Source organism: Amia ocellicauda, chromosome 7 (genome assembly GCF_036373705.1).
Source record: "Amia ocellicauda isolate fAmiCal2 chromosome 7, fAmiCal2.hap1, whole genome shotgun sequence".
In the NCBI taxonomy this organism is placed as follows: domain Eukaryota; kingdom Metazoa; phylum Chordata; class Actinopteri; order Amiiformes; family Amiidae; genus Amia; species Amia ocellicauda.
The window spans coordinates 40790854-40817241 of NC_089856.1; the positions used below are offsets into that span (position 1 = coordinate 40790854).

At 39.9% G+C, this 26388-nt stretch overlaps 2 protein-coding genes across 4 annotated transcripts in view; both read left to right on the plus strand.

The window, feature by feature from the left end:
* The first annotated feature begins 251 nt into the window (after positions 1 to 251).
* gk5 (glycerol kinase 5) lies at positions 252 to 11444 on the plus strand. Its single transcript, XM_066709627.1, has 16 exons — positions 252 to 977; positions 1641 to 1734; positions 1898 to 1973; positions 2692 to 2785; positions 4112 to 4243; positions 4371 to 4446; positions 5075 to 5136; positions 5565 to 5638; positions 5898 to 5958; positions 6296 to 6422; positions 6573 to 6677; positions 7349 to 7443; positions 7770 to 7873; positions 8115 to 8174; positions 8976 to 9109; positions 9412 to 11444. The coding sequence occupies exons 1-16, from the start codon at positions 852 to 854 to the stop codon at positions 9558 to 9560; spliced, it is 1569 nt and encodes a 522-aa protein (XP_066565724.1). The 5' UTR covers positions 252 to 851; the 3' UTR covers positions 9561 to 11444.
* Positions 11445 to 12374: 930 nt separating this feature from the next.
* tfdp2 (transcription factor Dp-2) overlaps positions 12375 to 26388 on the plus strand; it is a 34410-nt gene continuing 20396 nt past the window's right edge. Inside the window, exons 1-3 of one of the 3 annotated variants that reach the window (XM_066709629.1) lie at positions 12375 to 12895; positions 17199 to 17292; positions 20296 to 20362. In XM_066709629.1, the coding sequence (XP_066565726.1) occupies positions 17281 to 17292; positions 20296 to 20362 (79 nt within the window). In that variant the 5' untranslated portion in view covers positions 12375 to 12895; positions 17199 to 17280. Of the gene's footprint in view, positions 12896 to 17198; positions 17293 to 20295; positions 20363 to 23122; positions 23325 to 26388 lie in introns of those variants that run through there. The other 2 variants (XM_066709628.1, XM_066709630.1) reach the window with 2 other exon arrangements.

Below are 26388 nucleotides of genomic sequence, written 5' to 3' on the forward strand. Positions count from 1 at the left end.
TAAAGAATGCTTTCAGCACCTTGTTGAATCAATGCCACGTAGAATTAAGGCAGTTCTGAAGGAGAAAGGGGGTCAAACACAGTATTAGTATCGTGTTCCTAATAATCCTTTAGGTGAGTGTAAATAATAATAATAATAATAATAATAATAATAATAATAATAATAATAATAAACATGAAGTCACTTATCTCTTTAAGAAGTGACCCTCCCCTGTATCGACTGATTCGTGACGTCACAACTACCACTACAGTTCACTGCAGCTGTTCGCAGAAAGCGCTTTTCCGCGCGTGTCTGCGGGTGAGCAGCTCTGCGTGTCTCTGTTGTTTTGCGGCGAAGATGCGTTTGCACAACATTAACACCGCGCCGCACTGTGTTATACCTGTGCGGTGAAAGAAACGCGCCGAGCCGGGAGTCGCCGCATCGCATCGGATGTTTGCAGGACTTCGGCCTTTGAAGTTTGAGACACGCCGGGCTGTTGGAAGTGTGTGACTGCAGGGCAGCGGGGTCGGGCAGCACTGACGGTTGCGGGTGAAACAGCTGCCGCCACCTCTGGCTTTTGGACCCCACTCACGCTTGAATGGTGGCATCCGCAAGCCCAGCAGACACATAGTAGCACACCTTGGCTTGGGTGGCTACAAAGTTGATATCCGTGTGTTCCTGTATAAAACGATGGTTCCCTCACAAGCACCCCAGGCTGGGAGGACCAGAAAGGCAGGGAAATAATGCACTAGCGCAGAGACCGGGAGCTGCATGTGTGGAAATCCCAGAAGATGCCAGCTGTTGCTTCGGTGCCGAATAAGACGTGTTGGGTTGTCTTTGGATGTGCTGTATATTGATTGCAATATAGCAGAATGAGCTCCCAGAGAAACGGGTTTCAGAAGGACATGTATATCCTGTCAGTGGATGTGGGCACGACGTCTATCCGAGGCCATGTGTACGACAGGGAGGCACAGATTAAAGGATCGAGCACCAAACCGGTAAAAGCACTGCCCGCACTTTTTATCAATGAATATGCAGGGCTTCTGATATGTATTTAATACGCATGTGCAAAGATCGAGCTGCACATAGATCAAGAAAATAGGCGGTGGATTAGGACTAATTATGATACTAACCCGAATGAATAGAACTTCCGCGAAAATGTAACGTGTATTTGAGCCAACATGGCTGTAGTGGTAGAACAAGACAGTTCAGGTGCCTGATTGTCGGGCTGTACATGTTTACACGGAGTCGGTGTTTAGTTGCATTTTGAATCACGTGTGTGCACAATGCAACTGTTTTTGTTGATGCACAATCTGGAGCCACACACTTAACATCAGTTGAATGCAAAGTGCAATCATTAAAACAATCAGAGCAGTCACGTAAAGAGCGCAGTTTAGACGCACTGTTGCAATGCAGCCTGACCGGTATTTCTTAAATGGGGTGAAAACGTGTGATAGTATTGAGGGATCGAGTTGCGGCTATTGTTTGAAATGAACCGTGTATTGTGGGAGTCTACAAAGCTCTTGTTTTGTGGCGTTTCATATTGTATGAGAGCTGTAGAATAAGACCAGTGTGTTTAGTTAAGAAAATCAAATAAAATGGCAAGTCACAGAGAGCCCTAGCTGTATTTCACAACACATTTTTATGATTTTCCTCTACAGATCAGTGTTCTGTACCCCAACCCTGGCTGGGTGGAGATGGACCCTGAGAAGCTTTGGCAGCAGTTTATTGCAGTGGTCAAAGGAGCTGTACATGGTTGGTGTTAACCCACAGTCCACACGCAGTAGACTTCAGTCTCATAGCCTTTGCCTCAGTAGCTGATGCAAGATACGTCAGACATTTGTACAGTTTCACAGTTAGAGCAGTTCGGCTCCTAACAACGTTCATGTGTGTGTGTTTTGTCCCTCCTCCTATTTAGATGCGGGTCTGCAGATGAAACAGATAGCAGCCCTGGGAATTTCAACGCAGAGAAGTACATTCACAACGTGGAACAGGTGATTATGTGTGCTGGGGAAGGCCTTGGCACATCCTTGAACTTGGATAGACCCGATTCAGCAGGTTTTATACATCATCTTTCAATCAGCAATTTATAAAGACCTGCAGGCATTTTCTTCTGATCAACTGAGCTGGTAAACTCAATGGTGTTAGAGTTCATTGGGAACAAACACGGGACTACCTCTCAGCCCTCAAGGACCCGAGTTCCCTTAATTTAACTTGAGACTTGCTTAATGGTTCGATGACTAACATGTCTTTCCAGTCTTTAGAAATTGCTGCTTTTTGGGTGATCTATGAATTTAAATGGACGTGGATTCTCTGTGACAAAGGTTGGAGACTCCTGCTGTGGAAAAGCACAGCTCCTGCCTCAGGAACCGGATTATTTATTCAATGTCGACCACAATGAGCTGCAAGAAATTCAAAGCTCTGTGACCTTAGGCAGAGGTGTAAATCTTTTGACTGTTGGGAAGACTGCAAATTGTATTTACAAAGAATATCTGCAAAGATTGGAGGCATTTTCCACTGGACAGGGAGTGGCTGGTGTATCATGTATGGATTGGTACAAATGATCAAGGCCTCGATGTGTCCTTCTCTGCATTATTTACTCTCTTTCGTCACTGAATTGCATAATCGGGCTCTTTCAGCATTAGCTTTCTGGAATTGCAGCTTTTCATAAATTACTCGATTCTGAGCTGTAATTCTGGGTGTAATTTACAGGAGAACAGGAAAACCATTTCACAACTTCATCAGCTGGCAGGACCTCAGAGCCTCTGAACTTGTCAAAACATGGAACAACTCTTTTGTATTGAAGGTAAGCAAGGGACATCGTACTACAAAATAATTAACAGTGTAAAGTCAGTATATTTACTAGCATGAGATAAAAGATTTACGCAATAAGAAACTCAGTGATTAAATCTGATTGAAAATGCCCAGGATGGTCATCAAAGGGTATGCAAATTCAATTTTTGTGAACAACCTAACTGAAGGCACTTCAGACGGGTGACAAATGAAAGGAAAACCCAACATAAAGTGTCTCAGTAAGGTGTTGGGCCACCATGAGCCACCAGAACAGCTTCAATGCTCGTGGCACAGATTCTAGAGACTCTGAACTCTACTGGAGGCATGAACACCATTCTTCCAAAAGATATTCCCTCATTTGGTGTTTTGATGATGATGATGGTGGTGGAGAGCGCTGTCTAACACGTTGGTCCAAAATCTCCCATAGGTGTTCAATTGGGTTGAGATCTTGTCACTGTGAAAGCCATAGCATATGATTCACATCATTCTCATACTCATCAAACCATTCAGTGACCCTCGTGCCCTGTGGATGGGCATTGTCATCCTGGAAGAGACCACTCCCATCAGGATAGAAATGTGTCACCACAGGATAAAGGTGATCACTCAGAATAACCTTGTAAAGATTTGCAGTGGCCCTTCCCTCTAAGAGGATACGTGGACCCAAACCATGCCAGGAAAATGCCCCCCACAGCATATCAAATCCTCTGGACCCCCCTCACTGCGGGGGTGAAGCAGTCAGGCCTGTCCCGTTCTCTTGGTGTCACCACACATGCACTCGCCCACTTGTCGAGGACACTAGCCAATTGAGCGCCTGTGTGACTGAAGCTCCTGTCATTCGTGCCCCAATAATGACCCCTGTTTCAAAGTCACTTAGATCCTTTCCTCTTGCCATCTTGATCCAAAATCGAGGTCATCTGGGCCTGCTCAGCATTCTTATACAAGCCACAGAGCATGATAGGATGTTAATTGCTTAATTGTATCATGCAGTTCACCTCTTTGGAGGCATCTGCATTTGTTATGTTCCTCCACTCATTTCTTCAGGTTTTTCCTTTAATTTGTCACCCGTCCATATGTGATACGATTCGGTATTTCACGCGTTGTTAATTCTTTCAGATTGTGGGTTATAACTTTCATTATTCGTAAATACTAGGATAGAAGGAAAACAAAGTCTGATGTAGTCTGTGGGGTCTTGAAATGTAATTTCACGTCTATAAATTGTTGCGTTTACACATTGTCGTCTGTGAAATACTGTATATATATACGGATAAACAAGTACTTTAACAGTTTGTCACGCCACTGCAAATGTATGCTCTAACGTCTTCTCATCTTCTGCATCCAGGCCGTCCACGGGACAACAAAAATGTTACACTTCATTACCAGGCAGAAACGTTTCCTGGCTGCAAGTCTGATTGTCTTTTCCACACAGCATGTCACATTCCGCCTCGCCTGGGCCCTGGAGAACATAAAAGAGGTGAGGACCACAGGAACGCAACGTATTTCTGTATATGTGTATGTAATGCATGGATCTAATAATTTACACTGAACAATGATTAGGCCAAGTTATTTCAGCAGTTTGTATTTACTTTTCTTTTGCTTAGGTAAAAAAAGCTGCTGAAGAGGGAAATTGCTGCTTTGGGACAATTGACACTTGGCTGCTGTACAAACTCACTAAAGGTAATCTGAAGCATCATGTGATAAAAGCAACAATACACATGTTATGCTACAGTAAACTGAAGAAGATTATGTTTTAGTCATTCAAAGTCTCCGTTTGCACCCTGTGACTCGGCTTACAGTCTGGGACAATTCTCTGAAAACCTTTTTTTATTTTTCGGTCCTGTAAATCAGTGCTAGCCACTCTATAGCATTGAGGTCAGGTTCACATTCATTTTCCTTTTGTGACCTATCACCTTAGTAAATTATGCTGAAATCCATGCCACTGAAATTCCACAGGGAATTTGACAAGTATTTGTATTTATTTATGGATTGTCAAGGGAGTAAAGTAAAATATTCAGGCAAGGCTGTTTTTACTTTGTATTCCACGCAGACCTTAGCCACTTACAATAATGTTTATCGTAAAGTAGACTGTAGCTTTCAACTGTATTAGCAGCAGTTTCATGGAAAACTACAGATGGAAGTTAATTAGCTCACTAACTAAAAATGAAACATCATTTCTTGGAGTACCAGTTATACATGGTATAATTTCTGTGCAGTGAGCCAGAATCATATCTAAGGAATTTGTGTGTGTGTCTAATATATATACACCTGATACAATACTTACATGAGTATGTTTGTTTAAATGTAGGTGCTGTTCATGCTACAGATTATTCCAATGCAAGTACCACAGGGATCTATGATTCGTATCAGGTAATAACATTTTCTAAGTGTGCTGTTATTTCAAAATCATAGAAATCAATAGAGCTGCTCTCCAAAGTTTAGACACAGTACAGGACTGAATATGTTTCCAAAAAACGTATACCTGAAAAATAAGTGTAGTGTACTGAGCAATGTTTGTTTAACTGAGTCAACAAACGCATGGTTTGAAATAAAGGGTGTGTGAATACTTTCAGCTACAGCTGTGATTCAGTGTAAGTGACAGGTTTGGTTTCAAATTACTGTAGTAAGAAAGCAAACAAAGCTGTTACTGTTTTAGTGGTAGCTCAGTCTTGTACATATCTGTTATTATCAGGTCCAAATGTTTTCCAAAATTGATAGATTCTTATTTATTTGTTTGTCATGAGTGCTTTGGGAAACAATAAGTCAATGTGAGATGTGCTTGTGCTCTTTCCATTCAGATGTGCTGGAGCGGCTTTCTTTGCTCCCTCGTCTCTCTGCCAATCTCTATATTCCCTACGGTGGAGAACACGGGGTAGGAACGCCTTTCACGTCTCCGATGCTCAAATTATTGCGTAGCGATGTTGCAGCTTAAAGAATCCAAAAGCTCCAATTGTAAACAGATCTGAAGTCTACACCGTCAGTCATTTAAGCCAGGACGCTATCATTTATAGTTAGCTGTGGCGAACACAACATAGTGAAGGAAAATGATTGTTGTGCTGAGTGCTGACATTTCCTGTAAACGCTTTCTATTAATAAACACCATTGTGCACCTTTTTTCTCTTTTCTTCTAGTCACAACTTCGGTTTCACAGACTCCAGCATCTTTGGAATACCAATACCGATCATGTCTGTCGTGAGTATGCTAACCACTAGGTGGCAGTATTTCAGGGGTCCTGAAAATGTGCAGTACTGACAAACCAGCTGAGGTTGCAACAGGACATTTGGTTTAAGTTTTATCCCAGCAGAGAAAAGGAGTTATTCATCATGGCGTGACTTATTTAACACTTTAAAAAACAGATGTACAATAAAAAGTCACTTAAACGGCATAAATACTGAAACATTTCTTTATCTGATGTGTTGAGCTGGCTTTGGAAATTAGTATTAACTGAGAAGGACTACATTCGGGTTCACAAATAAGTGACTAACAATGTTTCTGCTCATTTTTGAATTCAGTGTCCGTCTGTTTGTAGGTCGCGGATCAACAGGCCGCGATGTTCGGGGAATGCTGCTTTGACATAGGGGATGTGAAGATCACAATGGGAACAGGCACATTCATGGACATCAACACCGGAAACAAACCTCATACGTCTATGTCTGGTAAGTCATCCCTTCCGATGGCTTAATTTCATACGCACACATGACTTGTAATTCCTAGGCATCTGTCCAAGTATGATGCAATTTCAGATTTGTTCACTGGCTGATTTGTTCTGTTATTCAGTTGTTTTTTACATCTCTGAATATTTGCAGGACTGTATCCACTCGTGGGCTGGAAAATGGGCGCGGACCTTGTCTTTTTAGCTGAAGGCAATGCCGCAGACACTGGCACAGCCATCAAATGGGCACAAGAACTGGGTGAGGGAATCGGATAATTTACTTTTTCGTTTTTTTTTAAATTTGGGATTGCCAGTTATTTTCTCGGCGACTCCTGTTCTCACATATATGAAGCATTGAAGCACCTCTGACACAACCACCTGCAAAAGCCAACTACTTTTTTAACACTTCTGCAATCTACAAGAGAATTAATTCCCATTGGAGGGATATTCCGTCTTTCACTGACAGCTCATTTGCCCCCGGCGAGTCATTTAGACTCTGCTATAGTGGTAATCTGAGCAATCCTGGCCTACTTACTAAACATACCCTTAAGCCACACCAATAACATGCTGCCTCTGGGGTCTTCCTGGTCCCAGTCAGCCAATAGCACACAGTCCTGAAACCAACCAGCAACGCTATGGCTATAGGACTCAAACTGCATTCTGGAAGAGCCCCTGTACAGGTTCTACTACTCGGGAGCCCCAAGCATCAAATATTTTGTAGTTATACGAGTTTGTTTATGACTTCAGGACTCGGAGGTAGAATTTGTCAAAATTGTGTTTTGTGTCCCCCTGCTGGTATGATGGTTGTACTGGCGTAGCTCAGTTGATTGTTAGAACAGAGAGGGAAAATAACCTCTAAAATGTAGAAAGCAGTGCTAGTAGTAAAGTGTTTGTTTGAAGGGTATTGATATAGGATTTTGTTTCCCACAGACCTGTTCACTGAAGAAACTGAGACAGAGGTGATGGCTAACAGTGTGGAAGATGCAGATGGGGTCTGTTTTGTGCCGTCCTTCAGTGGTTTACAGGTACGGCACCCAGAACAGCGAGACCGGTCTTATTGCGGAAAATAAAACTGAACTCACTGTGTCGGCATTGTAACCCTGAGCTGAGCAGCCCTCATCATGCAGAAATGGGGAAGTCCCACGACAGTAGCCGGTTAGGACGACTGTGACGTGCCACGCGTTGTGTGATAAACCGTTTCTTCTCTTCTCCTTTATTTTTAAATGCCGCCTGTGCCCCTGCTTTGTAAGTTGTTTTATATTGTATTTATTATGGCTATGGAGATGTCTAGTACAATATATCCACTTCACATGAAATCATTCGTTTATCATCTCTGCTGGTCTTTTTCCAGGCTCCCGTGAACGACCCCAAAGCCTGCGCTGCGTTCATGGGTTTGAAACCCTCGACGACTAAAAGCCACTTAGTGCGAGCGATCCTGGAGTCCATAGCGTTCAGGTGAGATGTGTGCAGGTGTGCAGGGTAAAGGCCAATGACAGGCTGATGTATTTATAGTTCGACAGGCTTCTCATCTACAGGAAACCGGTGAAAGCAAAGAATACGACTAAATGAATTTTTAATGCATACTAATGCAAACCTGATGAAAATGTTCCATCCGTACAGTGATTTGAAACCTCTGAATATATTAGTTTTAATTTCCTATCAGTACCGTGTCTTATTGAAAACAATTGTATTTTAGGAACAAGCAGCTGTATGATATAATGCTTCAAGAGATGCACATTCCCATCACAAATATAAGGTATTGTATACATTTTTTTAAAGGTCTTTTGTGTAACTGGTCATGTTGGCCAGTATTGTTGTCTTCACTGCAGTGGTTCTCAATCCTGTCCTGGAGTACCACCTACCCTGCTGGTTCTTAATTACTTAATTGAACCCTTAATTGAATTAATTTCCTACCAGGACCAGGATTGAGAACCAGTCTTACTGAATCTAAGTGAAACCTGTCAAATGATATTAAAACCATACAACTGTTTTCAAAAGTATTCACACCCTTCTTTTGAAAAACGATATTCTGTGACACATATATTTAATAAATATTGTTACAATTCAGGTATCACTGATCTATTTTCAGTTTAATTTGTTTGTATTGATTTGTGTTCGTGCTGGGCAGGGTAATTAAGCAACAACACTCATTCCACCAACAGTGTAATGCTTGGATTAAATGTTTCTGTTCAAAAGCAACTACATTCAAATCCCCTGCTGTTTAAAATACTGCAGTTGTTATGGAGCAATACCCTGCTTGTTTTTCTTCCAGCTGAGCTCTCAATTACTTAATAATTAATTAACTTTTTTTTTTTAATCGTACCCTTTTAATTAGTATACAACTGTATAAGAACTTATTAAAGAAGCAACTTTTTTATTACACAATTTAAATAGTCAAATCTAAGCAAATTATTACTTCTGTTAAGTAATTAAGAGCTCGGTTGGAACGAAAACCAGCAGGGTAGGGGGTCCTACAGGACGAGGGTTGGGAGCCACTGTTATAGAGATCCAGAGTTACAGGCGGGTCTCCTCAGCTTGTGTTCCTGTGTTTATACAGGGCCGATGGAGGGGTGTGCACCAACAACTTCATCATGCAACTGACGGCGGACCTCCTGAACAAAAAGATTGACAGGCCCTGTCACTTCGACATGTCAAGTCTCGGGGCAGCGTACATCGCGGGCCTGGGAGTGGGTATGTGCACAACTACCGTCTGAAGAAATATTTAGGGTGCCCCCTCGTGGTTCAAAGAGGTATAGCACAAAGCTCTAAAACAAAGCCATTGGTTTGCTGTGTTGTTAAATCCCCCTTTCAGACACAAAGCACTAAACATGTAGTGTTAGTTTTTCAGTAATATATAAACACACAAACCGCAAAAGCACCTGAAAGTTTGTGTCGTTCTGTTGTAGTGACAACATGGAACTATTATTTTGTTAATAATCGTAACATTTTGGAATTTTTTTCACTAATATCATAGTGTATCATGTGTTTTCAAGGTTTCTGGAAGAGCAAAGAAGAAATAAAGCACCTGAGATGCACAGAGAAGGTCTTCTTCCCACAGAATATCTGGAAAGATTATAAACCCATCATGGAGAACTGGGAGAAAGCTCTGATGCGCTCCATGCACTGGTACGGCAAGCGATAGCTACTGATCGGTCTGATACTGATACTGAATCATCCACTTGAATGTCAATGCACAAGCTAGTATAACCTCAGAATTCAAGCACTGCTGCAAATACACTGCTGATCACAGCATTCATGACTTCTAGAAGATAAGATCAGCAACAAATTGTTTCTAGTCGATAGTTTTTAGTTTTTGTTATTTTTAAAATACTAAAGCACAGTTAGCCAAAGCCATAGATCTTTAACCAGTTCAAAAGATTTAAATTTTTTAATGATTACATATTATTTCTTGTGAAATGTATCATTAATCTTTCATAATGTGCCTGCTAAGGAGGGCTGAAGAATTCTCTGATGCATGATTTTGCAAAGCCAATATATAAAGTGTAACTCTATAGTATATAAAAATGAATTTCCCACTCTCGAAGTTTTTGAATGTGACTAGAAGGTAAATGTGGCCTTAATTAATATCAGACCCAAATATTATTCCCCCAAGACGAGGTTTAACTTCTTAAAATGTAATTTATTTTTCTTGGTATATGTCCTCTTGCTATGCTGTTATAACGACAGACTAGGTAGATATATGGTACTTCTATATTTAGTTTATTCACGGATGTCTGATCTTGGCTAATGCTGTCTACATTATGCATGTTAATGGGATTGGTATGAAGTAAGGATATAGCTGTCTATAATGAACACAATATATAATCTTACTGACAGAATTCTTCCTTGATTTAATTTAAAGCACTGTGATAGGACAGGATCCTGGAAACTATAGTGATGACTATGGAATGATAGGAGATTGGTTGTTGCTGAACTGATCAAAAGCCAAACGCGTTTTGTTTAAATTACTTTTGTAGTGGTAATGGTTTGCAATCTCGTAACATCGTCGGAACAATCCAGGCCTGCACTCTTCAATAATTACATACCTCTTTTTGCTTAATTTCTCTTCTGGAGGACATAGTCTTATGTCTATTACGTAAACCAGCTCTTTCTTAACCTATGATCTGGAACACACTTTGCCGTTTTCTGTACTTGGTACTACAGAGATAACTGTTAGATACTGATAAAGTGTAATGTCTGAATAAACTCTGCTTAGTAGTGAGAACATTTTCTCAGATTGGAAAAATGTACCTATTTCAATAGGTAGTGTGTGTCCAACAGGTTGTGTAACCTATAATTATATTTTGCTAATGAAATATGGGTAATGGCCATGCACACATTTATTCTGTATACACCGTGTCTGCTGGCTTGTTGTTTGTACTCGTAATGTCTGCTGCAGATGTGTAAAAGTGTAAATTAAAAAGGTTAAATCATGCATTTATTGCTAATTATTATACTTTAACCTGTATTTTCCCTAGTGGGCTTATTAAACAAATTCAAGGTTCATATTTTTTTAAACACAACATAGATTGTTTACAGAACTTTTTCAAATACCTTTACTGTTCAGAAAGAAATTGTAAAGATAGGAAGCCATTGTGAATATTGTAAAAATAAATGGAATATTCAAACATTGCCAAATATATATTTATACTGTATATTTACTGAGAAACAAAATCAAATCAGTTTTATTAACTGTTTTTTTTAATTGAACTGTACTCTGTTAGTCGTCCATTGTATTATTAAGGATGGTCTTACATGCAATTTTATAGTATTTCATGTTTATGGAGAATGTAATTCCATATAAGAAATGCATTCATATTAGAAATATGTATGTGATGTTTTCAGCCTGCATACAGGTGAAACATTTGAGTATCTGAAATGGTCTGTAATCCAGAGTTGTGAAAACGTCATATGACTGGAATTTACTAATTCTCTACATGCATTGAAAGTGTAAATTTTTACGTGGAAAATAACCATAAAACAATCTGTACAAGATTAAAAGTGTTATGTTTTAATGTATTAAAAAGTGGGGTGAGTGTATCATTTGATGAGGAATAATACTTCAGCCATAAAGTGCTGCATATTTCTGTGCCTGTAGGCCTGCTGTGAGCACTTTAACTACATAATTAAGATCATTGTGGATTAGGAGCAATGTAACCGCTTAACAACAAATACAACCTTCTGGATAATGGACTTGAATTACGCACCCGTCTTAACCTTTTCACTTCCCGGAACTAAATGCAATCCAATCGCAGACATATATAGATATGTAAAAGTATGTCTGTGTGTGTGTGTGTTCTAAAGAAAAAGGTTTAAGAAGAAGTTTTTATATTGGCTTCCCCATGCCTCTTGTTTTTGGTCTGGAAAGTCAACCTCTAGCCTGACACTCAGTTGGGCAACACACTGACTTTTGCGGTTGCCAAAACCACCTTTGCTGTGAATGTTACAGTATCCGCCGGTGACATGAACAGGCCCTGGCCCTTACAAATCGTAAGCGAGACCAGAACACCGAGGATACCCGATTCCACAGAGAATGCGGAGATCTAGAATCTGTATAGAATGTGTAGGCCTGGTCATGGATCCACTGTTCTTCCCTGCAGAACCCCTTGATTTCACTCCATCTGAATATGAATCAACTAGCAATTATATACTAACGCACCTCACAAATACTAAATCTGTGGAGCTGTAGTGCATGCTCATGTACACATGCATTGTTCCTAAAGTGGCTGGCGACACTCCAGTGTCAGTGTGCATGTTGTGCGCTGGCTCCATGCAGCTCAAAACTCAATATTCAGTGTGCAGATCATCCTGTCGCTCTAAGTGTGGACGTCCCTGGGTGGGGAGGACATCCAATCCGCTGCCATCTGGCGTCTGACATCACCGCCGTGCGTGTCCAATCAGAGGCGAGAGCTGGCCGCCGCCGCCATGCTTGTGTGCGGAGTCCGGAAGCGGGCCGTCGTCTTCCTCACAACATTGACACAAGCTGGCACGCATTGCTGTCCCCGCACTGTGGAGGCTGATGTCTGAGAGGCTCCAGAGGAGGGGGGCCGTGGCGATGCATCCTGCTGCTGGTGCTCTGTCTGTGTGATGGGAAAGGATGGCATGAGGAACCGATCAGCACGAAAAAACACTAAACTTGATGTTCGCTCAGCCGAGCCATAAAAGTTAAATGTACCATCAAATATATGCGTGTGGGAATATAGGAATCACTATGTTAATTGCAGCGATTTGTTTGTTTTCCAGCTGTAGTTGTGCATATGCACTGTCATAATTGCATATGGGTTTAAGCTAGTGTTAATTAATGTTGCTTTCGTTTTCTTCTGCATATAATTAGTGGTTTAGCCATTTTTTTCAAAGTGCCTAATAGATTAAAAACAGCCGACTACGCCTTATAATACAGAAGCGAAATTTGACAAGTCGGGAAGTTGATCTTCAAGCTCTTCTTTTACACAAAAAAAAAGAAAAAGAAATGTCATGGTGAGTATGTTTCTGTCTTTTACTGGTTGTGGCATTTAAATAGTGACCTGCAATCCATTACAGCGACAAACTTGGGTGAACTTGATGGGCAGCTACACAGTTGTCCTTTGTTAAGACACTTATGTGAACGATGCTTAAGAGATTTGGGAGTAAAAACATGTGCATTGAAGTTCTTTAAAGTATGTATTTCTTTTGAATCTTTTTCTTTGTGTATTTTGAGTTGGCTATAGCATGCATAACGATAACCAGCCTTTCTATAAATGCATAGTTCTGTTTAGGTACCAGTTTAGGAGGTGGAGAGAAAACAGCCTGGTTGCCTGTACTGTCTGCTTTGCAGGAAAAAGTGCTCCTTGCCTTTGCACATTCATGCATGGGATTTATATCACTCTTGCCAAACAGACTGCTTTGGAATTGGCATCAAATTCCAGTCAATTAATATTTTACAGCTGTTACTTGTGTGCTCTGCTGAATTGGATCCCCTTTTCAGATATCATTGCTACTACTGTATTATTATTTTGTGAGTTGGCAGAATAAAGATCCCGTTCACCTTTCAGCCTGTATTGCACTATCCAGTATAACACACCCATAAGGCGATAGTGTCAAACTGATAAAGCTTGGTCCTAGGCTTTATAAATCATGTAATGTGATGAAAGATACTTTCCAACAACTGAGTGGTAATATAAGTTGCCATTTGTTGGTTTTGTAACAATTTGTAACACAAAAACAACATAATTGACTTGTCGCTAAAGAATGAACAGCATTGCATGTTCTGGATAGAAAATGAATGAATGCCATGTTTCATTTTGTACAGTTTCTATTCTGGAGAAGTCTTTTTTTGTATTGTGTGATCAATAGTATGGATGCTTTTGTTTGTGTGTGTCTGTGTGTGCTGTAACAGTAAAAGTATTGGTTGTCAAATCTTTACACTGAATGTGTGATAAAACGAAAATGAAAAAACACCTTTATGACTCTCCCCTTTGACCAGGCATATTACCTCTTCCTGCATGTTCGTTCACAGCACTTGCTTCCTGCTCTAACCAGAATAAATATATTTAAAAGGGTGCCGAAAGGAAGTAGGTACATTGCAGCAGATGGTTAACACATAACTTGGCTGTGCTGCAAGCTAGATCTTTACATTAGGTGCAAGCTATGACAGATATTGTGCTAGCCTCTAAATGCAACTATACTCCACTGCCTGCTTTTAAGGTCAATTTACAAAACCTTTGCCACAACCACGTGTGATTATAAATCGTATAATCATTTTTCAAAGCATAGGCGTATAAATTGATTTATTGTTATATGGCACAGTGTGGATCAAACAAGCTGTCGATTTTGTGGTGGACATCTGCTGTGCTTTTACAAAGGGCGAACAGTAATAATCTCTTAGTGGCTGGGTCATGAAAACTGAGACACTGCTGGGTGGAGGGGGAGCTTGTGCGACAGGTGCCCTGAGATTTTTCCCATTCTACACATCAGCACATAATGATGGGTTAGGAATATGAGTTTGCAGCATCAGCTGTTGCTGTAATAAATATTTCACTAATCAGACTCTGTTAGCCTCTCCCCAATCACTTTGTTAATAACAAAATAAGATACTAGGTCATTACTTTTGGAGGGATCTTGAGCTTAATAATTTCTTCTTGCAATGTTTTATGTTTGCAATGTTCAGAAGTCTTTTGTTGATATTTTCAGAAATAGCCGTAGGTGTGCTGTAATTGATTAAGGGTGTATGGGGATCTAATTCTCCTGTATTGTCCTCTCAGTATGTAAGATTTAATGTCTGAATTTATCAGTTATTTTCTTTCTGCTGTGCGTCTCCCCTTGGTGGTGAGATTAGGTGTTGCGCCTTTGTTAGAATTGAGCTAGACATGCTTAAAATTGAACCTTATGGTACATTTAATTTATTTCCTACCGTTATTCCCTGAATCAGTGAGGACAGAACTTACTGTGTAATGTATTGCATTAGGATGCTGTATCCTGCAGTACATTAATACTGCACTATGTCAATTATTTACATCTGTTGGGCTTGTAGCTCTGACCATATAGTCAAGTTTACTATGCATTGAGGGTGATAAAATATTGAAGGATGAGTAAAAAATTGTACATTCATTCATTGGTGCTGTATACAGCTACAGTCCAAACACAGTTCATTAAGAGATACAGTAGCTTATATTACCACAATCCTGTAATTTATGTTCTGATAATCTTAAAAAGTAATATTTTCATCCTTGTTTATAGTTGGTCTATTTATTTTGTACTCGTGTCTCTTCAAATACCAGAGGAATTGTTGACAGTCTGTGGATTACCAGAGAAGTGGGTTTGCATCGTCTATATGTTTCTTAATTATATATATATATATTTTGTACTGTGTTCCTAAGCTGTAAAGTAGGTGCATTCATGCTGGGGATTTCTCTAAGCACTAGGCGGGGGTGTAAGTGTGGGAGCAGGGCGCTGTCTGTGTGATCCGGAGGGAACAATGATGTCGGGCCGCGGAGGTTTGTGGCGAGCCAAGGCGGCCTCGTGTGAGACTGCCGACCATCTGCCTCTCTCTGTGAGCTGCGGCGGGCAGAGGTCACGGCAGATGGCGGGGTCACCCTGAGTGCTTTCCTCCGCTTTATCGAGAGGCGCTGTTCACAGATTTAGATGAAAACCACAATTGTTCGCTGCGCCTTTTCAGTGTCATTGTGTGGTTGTTAACTCAGCTTTGTGCATTCCAGGTCAGTGCCCTTTTTTTTTCTTCTTCTTTGGATCGGGTTTAGGGACGTACGCGGCCACCAAGTCACGTGTCCACCCCGGTACACCCCTCTCCCGGCTCATGTCACGTGTTAAGTGTTCCTTCCTAAGCATGACATTATTCAAAATATATATAATATATATTTTTAATTAACATTATTTTACTTCGATTAACATCCACTGCATGAATGTGTTGGCTTACTGCAACCATCTGTAATTCAATTGCAGTTGTATTGTGTTTTTCAATTAGTGTTTGGTAATCAGAGTTTCAATAGTATAGGAATTCCATTGCAAATATACCTACAGTGGCTGTCAAAATGATCTGGGCATTTGTATTCAAATCGTGCTACAAGGGAAATCTGTAATTCAGCTGCTGGCTAATGCTAAGTTTAATATCCATTTGAAAGGAAACGATAACACTGAAATTGTCACCGCATGAAAATGTGGGTCCTTCAATCAGAAGAAAGACAAAAATCAATAGTTTCTATTCTGATTAGCCTTTGCTTTGTCAATTTATGTTTTATAAACTTAGGTAGAGTTATTTTGATGTCCAGAAAAACTGTATAAATCTGTCTCTGGTGTTGCCAGTTTTAATGTGTACTTTAGTGTGACTCTTTCAACATGTAAACACCCTGTCACTTCCTATTGAGCTCTCTTTGGGGTCTGCAATAGTGTTGCTTCTCAAAGCCATTGATCTATTGAATTGTGCTCTCGCATTGGGAATGCTTAAGGGTCTCCAGCTGTCTCTTCTATGGCCCATCTAGTCATCTATTCAATGAGCAATTGTTAATTCCACACAAAAACTGGATTTTTAAAATATTTTTAATAAGCCTTTATATGAGTTAAATAGTATTGCTGATTCAGTGCTGCTATTGTTGAGGTGTTCCTTAAGAAACCAGCTGCCACGAAGTTTTAAAAGCGAAAAGCAGCCCAACCTTAAAAAGGTATGTGACAGACTGAATGAGGAGAGCTTAATACCATCACACTGAAACAATGCCTGAATAACTACAGTGTTAGTAAAACCTCCTGAGAGGACCATAAAAAAGCCTGCCTTTAGGAGAGAAATTATATGTTTTGATTGATATGTTTCTGTAATGACCCTATTTGAAAATGGAGAAATGTACTCACTAGATTGATCTATCTTTTAACTATATATAATATAAATGGGGGGACAGGACAATATATCTGTTTTTCTGTAATTTCCTTCTTGCATCAGATCAATATTGGAATATGTGATGCGATGGCAGGGGGTAAATGTGGTGTGACCTTTCATTCGGTTCTCTTAAAGGATCTGATTGTGGATCCAGGGGAGAGAATGGGACGTGGGGGTGGGGTGAACGTGTGTCTCTGCTCTTTGATTGGGGCAGATACATTGCGGAAATGGGGTCCCAGGCCTCTTTTTCCTAGCTTTATTTTCCCTCATCCATTTAATTGCTCTGATTTCTGTTCCATTTCAGGTGCTTCTAAAGTAAGCCCTTCAGGAGTTTTGCAGATCTGTTTTATGACTGCCATTGAAATGAAATGATTCACATTGACTGAGCAGTACATTTTTCATCTGTGTCTTCTGTAGGAGTCGCCAAGATAGTGAAACTGGTCGTCTTTTTATTGGGCCTTGGAAGTAAACTGGAAAGAGAGAGACGTGACTGAATAGGATGGCAAATATTGTAAGTACAGTGATGTCTGCAAACCTTTTCAGTGGGGGGTTAAAAAGTGTTAGTACAACTAACAAGTAAAATGTGTTGAATGTGTTGCAAGTCGTTACAGAATTAAGCTGGTTTGATCCCTAAAGGATCCAGTGTGCCTTGCATATGTCACAGACATGTAACAGTTTTGATTTAAATATATTATCCCAGTTTACCAGGCCTCTGTCTTGCTGGGTTCCTACACAGATTCTTTATCTTTAAATTGGCATAAATGGTAACTAAAAACATTAGAATCACATCAGACATGAACGGAAATGTATCTTACACTAACCCATAGCTTTAAATATGGCTCAATGAAAAGGCTGGGGAAAAAGTTCTGTGCTGGAAGCCTTGTCTCGCTAATTTAGTAGGATATTCAACACACTGCTGAATGCTGCTGTTTCCATGTATTGGTACAGCACTGACATGACATGTTTGGGAAGTTGAAAATTAAAACATCATCATCATCATAATAAAAAAATGTGTATCTTATCTACAACGCCAAAAGTTTCTTGTTCCTTCTTGTTGTTAATGATATTACTATATTCAGCATTTCTGTGTTTTTCCATTTATACTTTCATGATTGTATAAAAGCAAACCCAGCATGCTATTTCAAAATGTATTGCCTGTATTACTATTATTAACTTTTTCAACACTTTGCCCTAGGCTATTGTTTGAACTTTGAATGATCCATTAAATCCCTTCTTCACTAAACTTACAGGAAATAAAATTCCACTTAAAGCTGATTTATTGAACCAATAATGTGAGGCATTCTGTAAAATATGTGTAAGACAGTAGTGCGCCTCAGATACCATCTAACACAAAGTCATGTTACTGACACTGCAAGATATTTTCATACTTCTATTAGGCAGTAGGCTTTCCTCTATGTTTCCTGTGTGCTGGCTTTGCCAGATACTGTGCTTATTAGTTGCCAGCTGTCCAGGGAGCAGTGAAAGGTCTACAGTCTTGTGTGTGTTTTTTTTTCTTTCACCCTGAAGACAACAGTTAACCCCCAGCACCACACATGGGAGAGTCCAGCCCCTGTTCTCTCCAGGCAGGTTGTGTCTCTTAACTGGTCTTCGCACATTCTCTCCCCCTCGAAGGAGAGCTGTGCTTACACAAATACTGCTCTATTTGCAGCCAGCTGGTGGTCTCAAAAAAAAAAAACAACAACAAAAAAAAAAAAGCAGAGAAGTGGATGGGACAAAAGCGTTTAAAGAAAATGTGATACAAAAATGTATGATACATACAGTGCATCCAGAAAGTATTCACAGCGCTTCACTTTTTCCACATTTTGTTATGTTACAGCCTTATTCCAAAATGGATTAAATTCATTATTTTCCTCAAAATTCTACAAATACCCCATAATGACAATGTGGAAGAAGTTTGTTTGAAATCTTTGCAAATTTATTAAAAATAGAAAAACAAAAAAGCACATGTACATAAGTATTCACAGCCTTTGCTCAATACTTTGTTGAAGCACCTTTGGCACCAATTACAGCCTCAAGTCTTTTTGAGTATGATGCTACAAGCTTGGCACACCTATCTTTGGGCAGTTTCTCCCATTCGTCTTTGCAGGACCTCTCAAGCTCCATCAGGTCGGTGCACAGCCATTTTCAGATCTCTCCAGAGATGTTCAATCGGGTTCAAGTCTGGGCTCTGGCTGGGCCACTCAAGGACATTCACAGAGTTGTCCTGTAGCCACTGCGTTGTTATCTTGGCTGTGTGCTTATTGTCGTTGTCCTGTTGGAAGATGAACCTTCACCCCAGTCTGAGGTCCAGAGTGCTCTGGAGCAGGTTTTCATCAAGGATGTCTCTGTACATTGCTGCATTCATCTTTCCCTCGATCCTGACTAGTCTCCCAGTTCCTGCCGCTGAAAAACATCCCCACAGCATGATGCTGCCACCACTATGCTTCACTGTAGGGATGGTATTGGCCAGGTGATGAGCGGTGCCTGGTTTCCTCCAGACTTGAGTTCAATCTTTGTCTCATCAGACCAGAGAATTTTGTTTCTCATGGTCAGAGAGTCCTTCAGGTGCCTTTTGGCAAACTCCAGGCGGGCTGTCATGTGCCTTTTACTGAGGAGTGGCTTCCGTCTGGCCACTCTACCATACAGGCCTGATTGGGGGAGTGCTGCAGAGATGGTTGTTCTTCTGGAAGGTTCTCCTCTCTCCACAGAGACACGCTGGAGCTCTGTCAGAGTGACCATCGGGTTCTTGGTCACCTCCCTGACTAAGGCCCTTCTCCCCCGATCGCTCAGTTTGGCAGGGCGGCCAGCTCTAGGAAGAGTCCTGGTGGTTCCAAACTTCTTCCATTTACGGATGTGCCACTGTGCTCATTGGGACCTTCAGTGCTGCAGACATTTTTCTGTACCCTTCCCCAGATCTGTGCCTCAATACAATCCTGTCTCAGAGGTCTGCAGACAATTCCTTGGACTTAATGGCTTGGTTTGTGCTCTGACATGCACTGTTAACTGTGGGACCTTATATAGACAGGTGTGTGCCTTTCCAAATCATGTCCAATCAACTGAATTTACCACAGGTGGACTCCAATCAAGTTGTAGAAACATCTCAAGGATGATCAGTGGAAACAGTATGCACCTGAGCTCAATTTTGAGTGTCATGGCAAAGGCTGTGAATACTTATGTACATGTGCTTTTTTTTTTTTAATACATTTGCAAAGATTTCAAACAAACTTCTTTCACGTTGTCATTATGGGGTATTGTTTGTAGAATTTTGAGGAAAATCATTAATTTAATCCATTTTGGAATAAGGCTGTAACATAACAAAATGTGGAAAAAATTAAGCGCTGTGAATACTTTCCGGATGCACTGTATATTGCTTTGAGTTTTGCTCAAAATGAATGTGGCATAGCAAGTCGCACGTCTTCCACAGAGCATATAGTTCTAGCCATGATGTGTTGCTTCAGTTTTCTGTTGAAATATAATTGACTTATAAATGTTTGTATTTGCATTTCTTGTTTAGGTCGGAACTGCGAGCCTCAATGGAGATTTGAGAGCCTTCTTGAACTCGAACCAGAACCTTGTAAAAAGTAAGTATTGACTCAATCGCGTGGTTTGAATTACTGTACTGCTGTGTTAGCCATGCTCTGGATCTTCACAAAGACCGATATCGGTAACAGTGTATTTTTACCTTCACTCCAGTCTATACAGGGTTTGTTATCAATAGATATCCATTCAGAGCTGTCCTCATCTGGAAACAGTCTATCCCTACAGCAAAGTGTAAACTTTGACCAAAACCAAATGACCAAAGCAAGGTGAATGTCTGTATTTAGTTTTGTTAGGAACTCTGAATTAGGGCTACATATGATATATAAAAACAAAACAAACAAAAAAAAAACATGTGATTGTAAACCATATCTTGTGGTTTAGAAGGAGTTTGACAGCCTGTAGTATCAGAGATCAGTTGGATCTTTGGAAAAATGCAGCTGTTATCAGAGCTAAACAACAGTTCAGTTTTCATCAGTTTAGGGTTCCTGGGTGAGTCTGTGACAGGCAGTTGTGACAAGGTGGACTGAGTAATAGCTGAGCCCCCTTTTTTGTTTAAATAGAACTAATGGCAAAATTAATCTACTGTTTGGCATTTAAGAGGTCATGTTGTGGGGTGCTGTGAAACCTACTGCTGATTTTTTTGTCATTATTTGCCTTTTAGCAGTAATGTTAACATCACAGATTGATGCTAAGACATCAACTTCGACATCACGAAAAACTATGACATCACAAAAAGCTCTTCTTGGGAACCATTTTGGAAGAATTTCATATGTTCATGCTCAGTATCTTAGTTTATTTACAGTATGCCTGATGACAAATGCAGAATTTGTTAACCAAAAAAGTAAAATTATAAATAAATATGCATATAGAAGAATTGCTTTGCTTTGAGCAACAATGCAAAGTTCATGTTAAAAAATAATATATATATATATATATATATATATAAATGTATGCAAATTATTTAATTTGTCTGTTACAATATGTGCCTAGATACTCTCCAAACTTGAAAAGTTGGTTTTGAAGCTGAGCTGTGCAAAGAAGCTGCACATGTCTCCAGGGATAAGATTCCTATCTCTTTAGAGGCCCATCCTTGGTTCAGGCTGCGTTCTTGGTTTGCGTGTCAAATGCAGGGTTCAGTTTTATCTCTTAAAAAAATGCCTTCCATTCAAATAGTTTTTTCTTGCAATGTACTTTCTGTAACAGCTGCATATGAACATTTTGTCACTTATGTCTGGATGCCATTTTGATATTTTAATGTCAGGTAATGGAAAACCTATGCAAACCATGTAATGCACAATTGATAGTCTTCTGCTAAATACTACTACTACTACTACTACTACTAATTATTATAATTATAATTGGGCTCATAGTCAACCAGAGCTTGTCACTCCGACGTAGAAGGTAATTTAACCACTCCATGTCAGGGGGTTGCAAGTGAGAGCTGATTGCACAAGTTCTGTTTATAATTCTGCTACCAAAAATAAAACCATATTCTGCAATTTTCCGCCCTTGCCTTGCTCTTGCCTATTTATTGGTCTTGCTAGTTCTTACAGTATCTTTGTTGTATTTGCCTTTGATTTTCTGCATGACAAATAATGAACAGCCTTTACTGGTTCTTCAGGCAAATCTTAATCGGTAGCTACCGCATCATTTGGAACGTAGGTGTGACTATTTAAATACTTCCACTATCTAAGACTACCATTATGGAAAGTAGGACGTGTGAAATGGTTTGCTTACCTGGATGCAATACTATAAGGATGAGGGTGGAAAAGGAACGGGCTCCAGAGGAAGGGGAACGGAGGGGGGTGTTCAGTGAGTCTTCTGGTGACTGGAGAAGTCTGCAGGGAGTGTAAGGAGAGATGAGAGGCTGTAGATCACTAGGTGCATTCTGGTCGAGACAATGGTTGGTTAGTGCCAATGTGAGCTTATTGTTGCTCTGGTCCTGGAGAAAATAAGCAAATTATTTTGTGATGTGATTGCTGTCATGGCTAAGATAATAGTTGTTTGTTCCATCGCATCCAATTGTTAATTTACAGACAGATTGTATGGCTTCTCATTTTTATTTTACTAAAAAGCTATGTGCTTGAATAGTTTTATTTAAAACTCTTGTATACACTCCAACCACAAAAGTATAATGTTAATCTTTAAGCATATCAGATATTTCGATAGACAACTTTTCAAGATCAGTTTTTTCTCCAGGGTTAATTGCAGTCTATGCTGTCCCCTATTCATTCTTGTTAATGCTGTATTTGCATTTCATATAAGAATGGAAATCCCCTTTATTACATTGCCTTTTGCCTATTTTGCATAGTTTAAGCAAATCAGTTATTCCTTTGACTAAGTTAGTTCAGTCAGAGTTTATTTCTACACTATGTGACGGGAACTTACAGAAGACAAACCTTGGGTGTCTATTGAGCCATGTGCTGTGGTCGTGTTGATATGAAAGATTACCAAACCTCTATATTGTGTGTAAGACAGAGCATTCTGTGATCTGTAATTACAAATGATATCACAGTAGTTGAATGACTATACCAAACATGATTCTATATACTTTTATGAGTGTATTTGTCACTGCTTAGCATGTACAGTAGATGTCCTTGTCTTGAAGTCTGGAACTGAACAGTGTGCTTACAGGGTGGCAGAAAGTACCACAGTACAGTGCACCACTTGTTTTCAGCAGTGAACACTACCATCAGATGAAGCCAGGCCAAAGCAACCAATAGACGAGCTGACATGAGGTTCTGTACTCTGACTGGGCACATTTTGTCTGAATTCCTCTGGCTGTGTGGAAGCCGGCAGAGCAGCGAGGCAGTGGGAGACACCGATCTTAAGTGTGCGCTTTGTGAATGGTGTGCGTTCAGACTTTGTTTGGGTAGCCGATGGATGTCCTCTGTGCTCTGTTGTCAATGTCTAGCTAAGTCTCAAGTTTCCATTGAATGGTAACAAAGACTGGAGAGTGTAGTTGCTGCTGCAGTGAGTGAGAGGCATGCTTTTTGAGACCAGGTAAATGAAAGCCTTTTTTTTTTTTAATTATTATAATAAAGCTCTCTCTCTCTTTCCATATAATTCTGATTGTAGCAATGCATTTTCTCTGCATTTTTCCAGTTACTTCTGTCCTCTTTGAGTGAACGTGGATTTTCTTTCAAGTTGTCTCTCTCCAGTGTCATATTAGATTCATACCATACTGGAAGTTTCAGTCAGACTGCATGGTGTAGGGGGAGGGGCAAAGTTTACTTTGTTGCTAAAATATCTAAGAAAATATAGGTACAGAATAAGCATTGTATTAGAAGACAAAGATCATATTTATATTTTTCTATGATGAAAAGTAAGTGATTATTTATAACTGATGCAGTAAACTGCAGAGCATAGTTTAAAAGTGGAATTGTTAAATGTCTTACTATAGAACACATTTTTCAATTTTCAGTTCTGTCCCTTTGTTACAATTAATGTTCATTTTAAAATAACTGAAGTAAAAGATGTATTCCTTGTACAGCAGATAACAGTTAGATATTAGAAACAAAAACTTTAGTATTGAACTTCAATATGTATAATGTATAAAATATGTTTGTGTATGTGTGTGTATTGAATAGTGAATTGATTTATTTATTTTGGGAGTGGTGTTTTTAAAACCAATAGGAAATGCATAAACATTCCCTACAACTTTATAAAACATTGTTGCAGGTTGAGCATAACAAAGAAGTACTCAAGTTTTCAGGTCTCTGCTCATCTTTCAAATGTTTTGTTTTAATCTAATGTAGATCCATGCTTAAGATAAGAGAAATTGCTGACCTACATTGCTGATTTTTCTTTGGCACATGAAATATACATATATGTTTTAAATATGCTACACACTAATAAAGGCAATACCATGACTGCTTTTAACATTTCTCTTTTGGCAATGTTTCCTGTTTTGAGCATGAAAGCATGTCTTGCACTGCTTGCCAATATGAAAGAGTCTGCACTGGAATGGTGGTCAGCTGTATTCTAATTAAGTAGAGCCATTGTTTGTTCATAAAGAGGCCAGTGCATTCCAATGCTTTATGGCTCTTTATCAGGCATGTCGCAAGAGTGTGGGTGGCACCATTTAGTGTTTGCCACTTGGTGCAGAGACTGCCATTGTGCTTCTGAGATATTGCTTGGAAAAGTATATGCATATGAAAACCAGAAGTTTATAGGGAACTATGTAAATTGGTTATTTAGACAATAGGGGATGCTATGTTGTTTTGCTGGTTTTTGGGCTGCACTAAAGATTTGGAGATGTGTATCTCTGTGGTATGAGATCCAGTAAAGCATTTTTGATAAATACAAGCCTGACTGCAATTAAGCAGATGTTTGCATAGCAGGTCAACGAGACAATTATCATTCATGCACTTCCTGTAAGCTCATGCATCAGAGGTTGAGGTTTTTCAGCAAGCATCTTCTGAGATGTTTGAGAAGTTGAGACTGTCGTTTTTCTGATTTTTTTTCATGTCACCGGTTTGTGTTTTAAAGCGGAATACAGCATGCTTTTGTTATTTAATGCCCAGTCTTGATGTGAGGTAAAGATAACAGAAACACCCTAACACCCTAACAGAAAGGATGGAGGTTGAGAGCTCTCTGGGAGTGTTTTTCCACATTGCTAGGAATCCATTGCTTTTGCAGACACTCATAGTCTATGCTGAGGAAGCTCAGATTGCAGTGTCATAATGCACCGTTTCAGTGGTGCCAAGGTCTAGGTCTCAGTGGGCCTCACTCATACTGGTTTTCTTAGTCTCTTTAAATGGTCGCCTGCACAAGAACTGGGGAGATGATTAAAGTTGTGCAAGTAAGCAAATAAATTGTGCAGTTAGTAATTACAAGCTCTGTTAGAATGAAAACCAGAAAGCCCCCAGCCCCCCATCACTGGATCAGGGTGTTTGTCCACTCCAGGCTTCACTCCACAGAACTGCAAGTGGTTTTGAGTGGTTTTATAATCTATACTGCTTTTTTACATTGAGTTTAAACACTCACATGTCTAGGATATGTCCGAAACTTTCTGACAATATCCACTCTAATATCCACTCTGTCCTTAACACAGATCAGTACGATACACGCAGGCTTCATGGTGTGGATAGTGAACTGTACATGACTGGAGGGTTGTTCAGTCCCTTTTCCAGACCAATCTGTGCATACATTGGCTTCTCCTATTTTGTGCTAGATGAAGGCAGACCCCTCAAGGCCCTACCTTTCATTCAGCAGCATCTGGTTGTGATGTAGTAAAAGAGGCACAGTTTGGTACAACGTTTTCCTTGTGGTCTGGCAAGAAAGACTTTTGTGATGAAGAGTTAAGCTGTTGTATCTTTTTTTCTTTCTTTCTTTTTCTGAAGCACTCCCAGCTGCATGCTGATTCTGAAAAGCTAGTTTTCCCAGTTACAACCGTCTTATACACACTCTTAATACACACATACCGGACGAGTTCCCTTTCGTTCTTACACATCCAGCAGCTGCATTAAACCCAGTGCGTACAGCCCAACCCCCAGCCCTCCTGCCTATGTTTTCATCCATTACTAAAATATTCAATTTCCCCAGCCCTCTCTCACTTCTGCCACGCAGGTACGTTCACCCATATGCCATTTCTCTTCGAGCTATGAAGCTTTTCATGAGGCAATTAAAATAAATGTGATCATACATCTGTGCCCTAGTAAAGGTAATTCCCTTATATCCCCTTCAGAAGAAAACACTTACAATTTCTTAAAGATTCTAATCTCCTGATTTGTGAGATTGTTAACTCTAGCAGGAGTTTAATTTATTTTTTTCCATTTTAAAGCTATTTGCTAAATATATATAATTTATTTTCCTTGACACCATGTGGAAGTCTTAAGACAGATGATTACATATTAGTCTAAAAGGAAATCTTCTATGCACTGTAAATTAGATTGAGTCTGTACGTTTGTGGTAATTGTCCGTTGTAAAGGTAACCGAAACATGGGACCTTGAACTTTTTTTTTTTGTAGCACTAATCACTGAAGATGGCATTTCAAAGAGGTATCATTACCAATTTCCCCTTCCTTTCCCATGCTTTTCACAGGCCTATCTTGTCATTTTCCAT